This window comes from Oryzias latipes, chromosome 1 (assembly GCF_053564925.1).
Source record: "Oryzias latipes strain Hd-rR chromosome 1, Olatipes_Hd-rR_3.1".
Taxonomy (NCBI): Eukaryota; Metazoa; Chordata; class Actinopteri; order Beloniformes; family Adrianichthyidae; genus Oryzias; species Oryzias latipes.
The window spans coordinates 38,374,329-38,386,952 of NC_136237.1; the positions used below are offsets into that span (position 1 = coordinate 38,374,329).

The 12,624-nt window shown below is 43.4% G+C and overlaps 1 protein-coding gene across 1 annotated transcript in view; it reads right to left on the reverse strand.

The window, feature by feature from the left end:
• Nucleotides 1-4,923: 4,923 nt before the first annotated feature.
• frmpd1a (FERM and PDZ domain containing 1a) overlaps nucleotides 4,924-12,624 on the reverse strand; it is a 53,853-nt gene continuing 46,152 nt past the window's right edge. Inside the window, exons 15-16 of the mRNA XM_011486140.4 lie at nucleotides 10,729-11,940; nucleotides 4,924-9,667 (exon numbers count right to left, since the gene is read on the reverse strand). Of these exons, the coding sequence (XP_011484442.1) occupies nucleotides 6,384-9,667; nucleotides 10,729-11,940 (4,496 nt within the window). The 3' untranslated portion in view covers nucleotides 4,924-6,383. The remainder of the gene's footprint in view (nucleotides 9,668-10,728; nucleotides 11,941-12,624) is intronic.

Genomic DNA, 12,624 nt, shown 5'->3' on the forward strand with positions numbered 1-12,624 from the left:
TGACGTAACTAAGCTTAAATATTTTGGTATAAATAAACATGCATAGTTTAGAATAGAAATAACTTTTAAATTACGGCATGTCTACAAAAAATATTTTTTATAGTAAACATTTAAAAGAATAAAAGGATTTAGGCCACTGACCAAATGTGTTTTTAGCATTAAATTATGAGTGTTTAGTTCAGAAATTGCCTAAATAAAACTCCCTGCATTGCATAGATGTGTGAGTATCAACATAAGGGATTCTAGGATAAACTAACAAACCAAATATAAGACCAGAAAATGGGGGGGGGGGATATCTGGAATATAATTGGCTGCATCTTAATCAGTCATGTTAATCTGAACGATTAATATGATCTGAACGGTTTTTTGTCGCCTTTTTTTTGCATACATGTAATTACATGCCTTAGATATTGGAGTGAGTATAATAACACACAAAAGTAATTAACGTGAGGACAATAGATTATATTCAATCTTTTTCTTTTTTTAATTAAAGGAGAAAAGCTCTTCAAAAAGTAATTTCATTCTTAGATTAGTCATAATTTTTAAAACAGAAATACACAGAAATGCATTTTGGAAAATAATATTTAAAACACTATGTAATGAATCTTGAATCTTTGTCTGCAGGTGGATGCATGAGAATGGAGTGGAGCACGGAGCTTGTGGCCTGGCCTGTGTATTTTCTACGTCACAAATCCGGTATGCTGCTTTTTCAAATGGTATTTTTAGGTCTGCTCCTGATTGACAACAATTTGATTAAAGCAATACTCTGAAATGCAATTTTAGCTTGATTTTGTTTTTCTAAGTCTCCCACAATTAGAAAAAATGCCACCATAACTATTTTAAAAACACAATTTTCATGGGAATGGATCTTTAAGTCCGATTGGAGGCGTTTTTGCTTCGCCATTTTTGGCCTGAATGTTCTATGTTTAAAGTTTTCTCCGCAGTTCAGTCTAAAGAAATGAAAAAGAAAAAATGTCAATGACTTTGATCCTTGTCACTTCTGAAGTTTCTCTAGACGGCAACACTATAAGGTGAAATTATTGATTGATTCAACAGCTCTATGTTCAAAGCGACAGCTTGGAAGAGAGTTCTTCAGTGTCTTTTTGACCTAAGGTTTTCTAAGCTGAAGATGAGCTGATCTTGACAGAACTCTGCTGTAGGAGACAGGTTGACCCGCCTTTTTCTATTCAGATTTTTTTTTTTTTCATTCCTGACCATGACTATGGTTGTGTTTGAATGGTGAACGCACTATGTAATGCATTCACCATTTTGTAGGGCTTTTACAGTCCATGGCTCTGGATTGTCCCGCACGATATAGTTTTTTTAGTTGTTAGGGAGAAGGGAAGGAATTCGGACACAGCCAGATGTACCCAAGTCTCTTGGAATAATCTCCCAAGAAAAAAAATAGTAGTGCAAAATGTTAATTAGAGTACAAAAAAAGGTTATTTTTTCTGATCCCAGTCAGATAAGCCCCCTAGGTGCCACTACTTGGAGATTTGGACTTTGCCAAAATGCAAAAAAAACCTCAACATGAGTATCAAACATGTGCTCGTCCATGATGCCAGGGGTTGCATGCAAGTTCTCATGAGGATTATCTTTTAAAATCTCATTTTAACAGACAGATCAGTACATTTCTGGCGATGACTCCAGCTATGAATGGTCAAGATTAAAAGTGTCGTGTCAGGTCACAGGACCAGCTATTCTTCTTACAAAGCCTCTCCCTCCGTCTTAGTGCTAATGGACATGCGGATGATGTCTTCCTCCTCGGCGCTGCTGGAGACCATCCAGCTTTCTGCAGGTTTGAGATACAGAGTGGGACCAGGATTTGTCAGCAATGTTTAACATCGTGACGCAGGTCTCAATATTGATTTTTTGTTGAAGGGTTTGGTGCACAACATCGCCAACCCAATCATCTGCTTCCATCAGTGCCCCCTCTGAATTAGTGAAAAAAAAACTGCAGGTATTGGGTTTTCAAATGTTTTTGATCTCCTGTGAAGCCTTATCCAGTCAAGTGTGCACAAAAATGTGATAATGAAAACGGGCTGTCCGGTCCTGGAAAGTCCAGTCCAGTCATGTCAAGTCTATTGGATTTCTTGGAACATAATAAAGTAGCAGGGACGTTTTTTTCTTTTCTTACTTTACCCAAAATGTTTGCAAATTTTTTTAATAGCTTTTTTGTAGTGTTGTGAGCTTCAATGTCAGTGTCATCAAGCTTTTGTCAGAGCGGCTTACACAGTGTGTGATCATAGCCGCCCATCATTTGTGAACATCAACTGTAAATCATTCTGAAGGTGAAACATCAACAAATGTTCAGTTCTTCGGTGAGTAAATGTCTTATAAATCATTTCCAAGTAACTTACGTAACACTTCTGGGTTTTCAGACTTGAAATAGAAAAATCATGTGATGTGCATCGCCTCTGCCGATCAACTACGACACGCATCTTGAATTTAACTAATCTGAGAAATAAAAGGATGGTGGTCAGATCATCCCCCAGGCGGATTACTTGAGGGTGATTTCAGTGTGAAGCTCAACTACGACACGCATCTTGAATTTAACTAATCTGAGAAATAAAAGGATGGTGGTCAGATCATCCCCCAGGCGGATTACTTGAGGGTGATTTCAGTGTGAAGCTTATTAGAACCTCAGCATTTGGAGCTCGTGAGTCAGCATCTTAGTTAATTAATGACTGTCTGAAACTCTTATGCAACAGACTCCAACCAAGCGAATTTCATGTTCTTCCAAAAAAAGCGACAGTACATTTGTTGGTCTGGAAACTTTCTGGTTTTGGAGCTGAAAAAGCATCTTTCCATCACATTTCTGGTTCCTCTCATATAAACTGCATGCAACTGCAACTTCCACAGAAAAAGAAAACGTTGTTGAATGACACGAAACAAGAACATTTTCGATTTAAGTTGATAATTTTATTTAAGAGAGACTTAAAAACCAATCCAATTAAAAGTGAGTTTTTAACTTGATCTTGTGGCATTTTTCTTATGATGGAGGACAGATGAAGAAAAAAAAAAGCTTAAAGTTGCCTTTCCGAATATTTCTTCTTTCAGATCGTTGTGAATCAGGAGCAGATGAAATAATGCCATTTAGAGAAAAAAGCCTGTAGCAGTGATGCAGGTGGTACAATCGGCAGGTCACAAGCTCCCTGCTCCGCTCCATTCTGATGCATCCGTTGATAGACGAGTACATCCATGTACGTCTTTGTTTTCCCTCATCTGAGCTGATATCTGGCTAAAAACGACTGGATAGCCCTGATATTGCTCGCCATTTTTGTTGCGCCTGTAATGTTAGGTTGAGGGTATAACCTAGCGGAGGACCATGGAGCGATTTTTGTGGCATTATTGTGAAACACTCACTGTTTTGAATGTAAAACTTTATAAATCCTGTGTTTCTTTAAAAAGTTATTTTGCACTTGAAACAGAAAAAAGCCCTTTGAGCTCGTAGACTGGATCAGGTTTGTGCACAATTGAAAGAATTTCTGACCACGTCTGTGATTGGCTCGCTTTTGTGGCACATTCGTACCGCGGTGCGCTAACCTTATTGGTCAGACGTGAATAAGTGAGAAAAGTTGTGGTCATTATGTGAAATTTCACACAGATCTATCACGAATAAACCAAGTTAGAACCTGGGAAGAAGTACGAATAAACACGCCAAGAACACGTAAATCAATGTAGAACATAAACACTGTTATTATTGTGCTGTTTATGTGCAATTAATTAGTGATTCAGGTGTCAATTACGTAATTTGAACGTGATATGTGTGCTGTATATGCAATATAAAAGTCATACATCAATACACGCATGGAAAGTCTGTCATCCGTGGAACGGTCGTGGAAAGCCACAAATTTACATGTGAATCTTGCAAAAATCACCCGTAGTTGCATAAAAATTACATAATAACTGCGAATTAACTACATAAAATCATAAAATACCGACATTTTATACGTGGAAAATGTATGTAGTGGCTGAGTGACACGGCCTTTCATCCCAAGATAGATGTCTTTTTTTTTGTTTCTTTGTAGAAATATAAATACATAATACATAAATTACTGTGATTTCATGTTTTGAAAGGTTGATTGACGCGAGTCAACAAACTAAAAAGATGCCGAATTTTTAGAGCAAACAACACAAATATTTCATATTTTTGTCTTTAATTTCTGTAAATAGGCTAATTTTTCTGAGTATAATTTGAAGTAAAGTAATATTTGTTTAGATCCTGTGCAGAAAGTTTTTTTTTTTGCTTTGCAAAAGAAAAGCAAGGTCATTATGATCTTGTTTTTCATTCTTTTTTTGTTTTTACTGTTTGATCTGATCATATTTAAAGAAACAAGCTTTGTTGTGCCAGAAAACAAGAGTCTGGGTTGACTCGTAAATAAATGCTAGTTTGATTTACCTTTTCTTCTAATTCCTTCAGATAAGTGCACATTTGAAGGCAATAAAGAAGCAGCTACTGTAACTAAATTGTTTTTTCAACCGCTCTTTCCTGATTAGTCTTCTCTCAAAAGGAAAGTGTGAAAGTTTAAACTTACCCTGCTGAGTAAAAACTAAGTTTGTCAAGCAAATTTAGCAACAAAGCAGCATTCCAGGTCCTGTGGGATGACCTCCTGATAGTTTCATTCTTGTGGCCCTGAGCTGTTGGATAGGGAATGAACCAATAGGATTTCAATACTGGGGATGTTTGTTCTTACAGAGATAAGCTATAAATCTTTTGCTCTGCACACAACTCAGAAGTGAATTTCTGCAGAAGCTATGTTCTAGAAAACAACAGGTTTTTTAATTTTTGGCTAAAATTGGCATCATCGTAATCAGAAGACGACTGGCTTTGAACAAAGATCAAAAGCTGATTGGAGTGGGACTTTAAACCAAAAAAAACAACGAAAAAACGGCTAAATAACAGGAGAAAGACTCACAAAATGATCATAATATCGTTTTAATGGTGGGAGTTGAGCATAAGAAAGAATGAGCGGACATCATCATTCAGTCATTCACAGCTAAAATCCCTGATGAAACAGTTTCTTCTATGGCTTATACCAGCATGCTTGGTAGGAGCAGATGACTTCAACGATACCGCTTCCTCCTCTTGGGGACAATTGAGCATGGTTAAAACGCAAATGTCCTATTTTCTTAAGTAAAAGACGTCATAAATAATAATCTGTTGCAACCAAAATCCATCCGGACATAAACTGTAAACGCCGATTGCAGTTTAGTGTGCTCCCAGCACTGAAGTGGTGAAATCATCTCTGGTAAATACGTCTCCAGTGCACATGCAGCTCTGGTGTTCTTCAAGGCGTTCTAGCAAACATTCCAGGTGAGAACGCTACAGCATAGCAGCTTATCCACAAACATCACCTGCAAGCAAATGAGTGCTGACCAGTGTTGCACAGGATTCTGTGGTGGATGCATTCAGGCCGGATTGGGAAGTTCAAAAACTGGACTGCATATTGAGATCATGCTCTGAGTTATATGTGGCCGAATGTCCACAAAGACGTAGGATTATTGTGGTCAGTAGTCATAAAGCACTTTGTGTACGGGACTAATATGCACAACTCAAACAGACAATTCTTTATAATTTTAACCCTTAAAACAAAAAGACTTGAGATTATTTATTAAAGATGTTTTTTTCTGAAGTTATGTTAATGTAATTGTGTAAAAAACAAGGATTCCCAGCTTCAGTCTTTCATCCACAAGTGGAAAATGAGCATGTTTCCCCTAAACGCACCACAGGTTTGTGCAAAATCGCACCAAACTAAATAAAACCTTCATAAAATATAATGCACATATATTTGTTTGCATTCCTCTAGAGGGTTTAGAAAATGGCTTTAGGCTTTGATCAAATCACTTCTCTTGCTACTTTTTGGTTTTGTAAACAGTGACATTTGAAAAAGAAAAAAACCAACAAAACAGTCCTTTCAGACAGGAGCTAAACATTGCAGGGCTCCTGTCGCAAAGAAACAGTCACACAGTCAGATACGTAGAAGGTCTGTGTACAAATGTTTGGATATTAACTTTGCACGTGTGCGTGGCCAAGATGCTAAAAATCTGTAAACACTTGTACATTTCCTTCACATTCTTCACTTTCTCACTGCAGCAACTAATGCATTTTATAAATAAATAAATAAATAGGGATACATTCAAGTACATCAGTTCAACTCTACGTTGTCTGCTCCTGCAGTTTGTGCCGCTCCATCCTCTGCGACCGTGGACTCCTCCCATGCAGCTCTGCTTATCGTCTCTAACCAAATGACTGTAAAAACCGGTTCTTGTGAGCGTTGAGGCGTTCACTCGGCTCCGCTGTAACCCCGCCTCAGCTTTTTCTGCCCAATCCGGACATGCAGGTAGGTCCCTGTTGAAACTGCGGACCCCCTGTGGTCGGCTCATAGAGCAGTCAGGGTGCGGAACAGCTGAGTGAGGCAGAAGACGGAGGCGGTGAGCGCTGTGCACTGCTTGGCCAGCAGCTTGGTGCTCAGGTCTTGGCAGCTGCGTTTGCTGCTGGCTCGCTCCGCCGCCAGACAAAAGTCCCTGAAGGAGCGGGCGACGTCCGCCAGGCCCGCAACCGCCTCTGCGTTCCTTCGGTCACACCTGTCGCAGCCGGAGAACCAGAGGCAGATGGTCGTCAGCCCTACCAGGGTCCGAAAACTGTCAGCCAAGGCATGAAGCATTTCTTCTGGGCTCTGTCCAATCCCTACCACCCTCTGACAGCCAGACATGAGCCGCCGGGCCTCCACCTGAAGCACCCTCTTGTTCTCTGTAAAGTGCACGGGGCAGGTATCCCTTGGGTGACGACCTCCATGGCCTGTAAAAGACCGATCAGGGGCGTTGCCCTCCAAATTAGACAGCAGCTTGTCCACCTCCACGCGGAGAACTTGGAAACCAGCGGGTGGTTCCGGGTAGCGCTGCCGACCTAAGTGATTGATTGTGTCTTTGTGCAATTGGGACGGGTACGAGTCGGAGGTGTCCGACAGCGGAGACAGCAGGGGGCTCAGCTCAGAGGTGGACGAGGAGAAAAGGATGGATTGGGGTAAAGAGGGAGAATGAATGGAGGAAGCAGAGAGAAACAGGGGAACCGGAGGAGATGTCATGACGGGACGGATGACTCCTGAAGTGGGGCTGAGTCCGCTGCTCTGTGTGCGGCAGGAGAACTCGTAGACCGTGAGCTCTTCGTCAAAGGCGTCCTCTCCGCTGAAGCAGCTCGTGTAAACTGTGGGACAGCCACAGGCGTCGAGAGGCACCTGCATCCCCTCCACTACCGTCTCACAACCAGACGCAAGAACAGAGGCACAGGCCGAGCCGGACTTGAAGGCTGGACCGGACCCCACCTCCGTCTGGGTCTTGGTCTGGGACGCAGCCTCACAGATTGTAAACAGTTTACACTCATTGGAAAGGGGCTTAGAGTTCTGCTCTGAAGGTGGACAAAAACCCATCAAAGGCCTGTCGCTACTCGTCCCCATTACTCTTTGAGACCGAAATGACGGTCCGTTTAGGTTCTGAGTAGTCACCACTATTGGAGGTGGAACCAAAGGTGACGGATGGTTGTCTTTAAAAGCCTGACCGTCCTCCTCTGGAATACTGGCTTTAGTGTTTGGTTTGGGGGAATCTTTCACCGGCCCCGGAGTGTCCGTCTCCAGGTTGGTGGCATCTCTTTCTAAGGGGCTTCCCATGGAGCTTGGTGGTTCTGTTATTGGGCCGGGTGTGTTCTGGGGGAGTCCGGTAAACACAGTCTGACTGTGACTTTGGACTTTAGGCTCAGTCTGGACTGGCACCTGCGAACTGACATCTTCCATCTCTGAAGAAAAACTCTTTGTTGTTACAGTTTCTGCTGAAAATTCCTCGTCCACCTCAGACCCGGTGAGAGTCGCGTCCGAATCGTCGGACTCGGCCGCCTCAGAATCTGACCCAGGGGTTTCCCTGATATCTGAAACTTCTGGAACAGGACTGTGAACCTCTGGGACTTTGATTTCTTCTGTGCTGTTGTCAGCAGGACTCTGGGCTGTGCTCCCATCTCCGGCTCGATTCAAGCCATCCTGGGAGCGTGACAGGTACAGGGGCAGATTCTGAATCTTCCCTCTGAGTGTTGAAGCAGATAACCGGCCCATGATGCTGGGGGAGCACGCCTGGAACAGGAAGTGGGGTGAGGGGGGCTGATCTTTGGAGAGATCGTGCATTGTGTTGGTTTTAGCCATCATCCGGCTTGGACTCTGCGGAGCCTCTTTGACCCCGGTGCTCAGCTCGCTCTGATCACCTGCAGGGATCTCCGTGGTTTGATGCGGCGACAAAACAATCTGAGGTACGACTTGACCTCGCAGCCCTGGACTCAAAGTGGAAGGCGGGACAGCAGTTGGAGCTCCAAGCTTTCCCTCAATGGAGCCTAAAGCAAGAATACATTCCACACGACTTGAACACATTCCTGCTTGATCCTCTGAATCTGGATGAAGCTCGGTGGGGGTTTGCGGGGTTTGCGTCTCCTCTTCCATGGCAGCATCCGAAGGATCACTGCTGCTCAGCTTCAGAGTTTTCGTTCTGGCTTCTGTCCTCCTGTCGTCAAAATCTTCCTCGAAGACGTCTGAGTTTGTGCTGTCTGTAACCTCTTCGCTGGGGGAGTTTGTGGATTCTTTGGGCCGATGACTTGTTTCTAAGCTAAAAAACAAACCTTGCTCCTTGTGATTTAAAAGAGTGATTTGGTTTAATAAGCTCCTCGTGTTCCTTTCCTTCACCGAACAGTCATTTTGGATTTTGTGCTCTGCAGGGATGTGGGGAAGCGGGGAGGACGGTGGAGGAGGTGGTGGAGAATACGAGGGAGGAGAACATTCATCAATAAGTGTGTTCAGATTGAGAAAGATTAAGTTAGAGTCCAAAAAGCCCTCAATGGTCCTTTTATTTATCTTTGTCAAACACGTCGGCACTGAGATGCCCTGTTTTGGCATTTCAGAACCAATCAAAGGTCTCTTTAAGCTAGAGGAGAGTCCTTTCTGCTCCTCTTCCACCTCCTTCTCCTCCTCCTCGATCGTTTCAGGCAAAAACATGTGACGAGTGAACGGTCCGTTTTCTGTGGTGCCGGCCTCCCTCTGCTCCACTCCCTCCTCTTTTCCATCACACTTCCGATCGGCGCTCTCCTTACCGTCCGGATCAACCCTCCACCGGATGACTGTGATACTCGAAGCCGGAACCAGATCCATTACGGATTTGGACTCCATTGTGTCTGGTTCCATGTCCATCTCCTGTTTCCTGGTTCTGGATGGAGAGTTTAGGTTTCTGTTCCGCTCAAGGGCAGACCGAGAGCCGTGAGGGTCAAGTTTGGACGGGATGGGCTTTAACTCAAGTTCGCTGGGTTCTCCTTCAGAGTGAGTGAGCGAGGAGACGGTGGGACTTGGATTCTGGGTTTGTTCTGAGGGCTCAGGGTCGGAACTGAGCAGGTGACTGTTACTGCCGTCTGTCAGACGGCTGTTGGAGGCCGGGTTGTGCTTTGATTCAGAATCCAGTGCTGGGTACGTTACTCTTGAGGTAAAATCCGTTTCCATAAAGGAGCGGCGCTTCCGGGATCGCTTCCGGAGGAGGAAAACTGTTTCGCTGTCTCCTTCTCCGTGAGATTCTCCCTTTTTTTCTGTTTCTCCGTCCACAGAAACCCTAATGTCGGTGAGGCTGAGGGAGTCGGGCTTTGTCTCTGTGCGAAAGAAAGAAAAAACAACATGAAAAAAGCTGCAGAACATTTATATATTTTCTAAAAAAAAAAACACCTAAGAAAAGCAACAAACAAACTAAAGTCTTGTAATTTTTCCATGTAATAATAATAAAGTTTTCCAGTAGCAGCTACTCAAAGTTAAGTTTATTTTCTAAAATCTCAACTTTTTCACCTTTTTACTAGTTACATAAAGATAAAAAATTCTTTAAATGTAATATGACAGTTATAAATAATCAAATATTGATATAGTATGATTATCCTTATATAACAAATTCTAAGGAAAAAATGTTGAAAAAGATGTTTTAGTGAAGTGATGTACAATTTTAAGCTCAAAACCTTCAGTAAATAAAATCTGTATTCGTTCAGGCGCCATTAAGTTTTTGAAATAATAATAATATTTGAATGACTTATTTTAAATAGTAATAATAAAAATTTATAGAAAATTTTAACACACACACAGACACACACAGAAAATACTTTATCTTAAAAGTCAGATTTGGGAATTTTATTTTATTTTAAAAGCTAACAAAGCTGTCAGACAAGTTTATGAAACTATTTGTACTATAACCTTTAATATATAAAAAAAAAACCTAATCCAACTAAGTCTGTAAGTTCAATTATTTGTCTGCATTTTGTTAAATAAATTGGTTATTTTAAAAGAAACTTATTTGGAATTGGTTTGATACTTTAATTTTTCTGTTTCACGGCTTTTCTGATACTATGTGTAGTAACCACTTTAGCCACCAGATGGCAGCAAAGACAGCAGTCAAATCACGGGTGTTTGAAAATAAAAAGATAAAAGCATCAAATAATCCAGTGTTTCCCAACCCTGGTCTTCAGGGAACACGTTCCTGCATGTTTTCCAGCCTGCTCTGCTTAAACACACATTACTTATGTAATCATCAGGATCTGCAGGAGCCTGATAACGGCGGTCATCAAAGACAGGTGTGTTTGAGCTGAGTTTGACCGCAAAACAAACGCAAGACTGCGTTCTTCCGAGGACTACGATTGGGAAACACAGCTGTCCATCAAGTTTCAGTCACCTCTGGGTGCAGGGCCTGAGGTGGGATCTTCAGGTGAGGTAAAGCCGTCTCTGGCGTCAAAGAACTCTTCGTCTGAGCTGCTGTCCCCAAAGCCGGGGGGTGGCTGGAGGATGGGGATCAGCTCCAGGTCTCCGGTGTTGACCACCTCCTCTCTGGGTTTTGTGCCGGTGTGGCTGGGTGGGTGTGGAAGGCTGCGGGCGCTGTCAGGGGTGATGTTGGAGCAGAGGTTGTAGTAACAACGGGCGTCGCCTTGGTCAAAGTTAAAGACATAGTCTGTGTGGGAGGAGAGGGGAGACGTAGACGTGGAGAGTGGATTCTCTGTGGTCCCACCCTCCCTGAGCGAACAGTCTCCTTCACTCGGCTTTCTCACAGTGATTTCTACTTTTTGCACCTTTGCCCTCTTCCTCAGCTCATCGTCCTCGTCTTCTTCGCTTGCCTCGGGCGGACTGGGCAGGATGTCGGTGCGGCGGGAGAGTTCAGCGAAGCACAGCGAGCCGTCGTCCGAGCAGCTGTGGGCGGGGGACTGGGGATCGGCGCCATCGCCCGACCTCCTGCAGCCGCCTCCTTCATCTCTGGTGAGGTGGAGGAGAGGATGGGAGTGAGCTGGTGGAGGTAGGAGGAGGTGTGGCTGAGCGTGGCTGTCAGAGTGCAGCTGAAGGGGGGCGTGGACACACACGTGAGAACTCATGAGACTGTTCGGATGGACGGAGGAAGAAGAGCATGAAATTAAGTCGTCTTCTTCCAGAGCATCCAGAGAGTCGCTGGAGGGGCTGGTGAGGACTCGAGAGTCTGTCGTAAAGGAATCCGACGCTTCTGACACTGACGGCTGCTCCTCAGCCGCTCGCGGTTCCTCCCCACCACCGCTCCTTTTCAGCCCGCTGTGTCTCTCTGACTCGGTTTTGATGATCTGGATCGGTCCAACCTCCTGCTCCATCTCTGCAGCCTCATTCTTCTCATCTGCTGGAGACTTTTCCACTTCTGCAGTTGCACTCTTCAGTTCTTTTAACTTGTTATCCTCCCAAGGTTTGTTCCCCTTTTCTTTGCCATCCCTGTTCTTCATTCTCCCCCTGTTTTTTCTTTTCCTTCCATCCGGGTCAGATGAAGACCGGACACGAGGGCAGGGCCTCTGGTCCCGAAGCCCCAGACTGAGCAGCGGCTCCGTGTCCACGTCTGAAGAGTCGTCGGAGTCACTTGCACATCGGGACACGTAACCTGCAAATACACATTTGTGACAAAGCAGCACAGTGAAACATCACTGTTGGAGTTGTGTTTATGTCTTTGCATCATTATTTACTGCCCCGTGCATACTTTTGAAATAAAACAAGCTAAGCTTTTTATTTTATTTTTTTAAAGATCTATGCAAATAAAACAGTATGCAGTTTGAAATTGTTGTGAAAAAGTTGTTTTCTTGAAAATCTGTAAGCTATTTAAACTCTTTTTGCAGGATGGGTACAGATGCTGACCAAAGTGGCCAAGAAAAGATAATAAAGGGTTTTCTAGGCATCAGTTTACTCCGTTTGAGATCTGAATAAGAAAGTGGAAGTGAACAGAAACAGTGGAGGACCGGCAGAAGCTTTAAAGTCCCACCCCAATCATCTTTTTTTAACTATGTCTTTTAATCATGTTTATGACATTTTTAGTCATTTTTTAGAGCAGCAGTAGCTCATTAGAAACTCACCTCTAAGTTGTGGGCGGGACTGTCGGCATGGAGCAGTCCCAGCCCCACTTTCCATCACCTACAAATGAGAGTTCTCTGTTAACAAACTCTCCCAGCTGTACAGTTTAGAGCCAGATGCCAGTGCAGAATGGAAGGAGAATGAAGATGAACATGGATCGATTTGTCTACCAGTGGATGCATCAGAATGCTGCCCATTGTATTTATAATGAAATCCACTC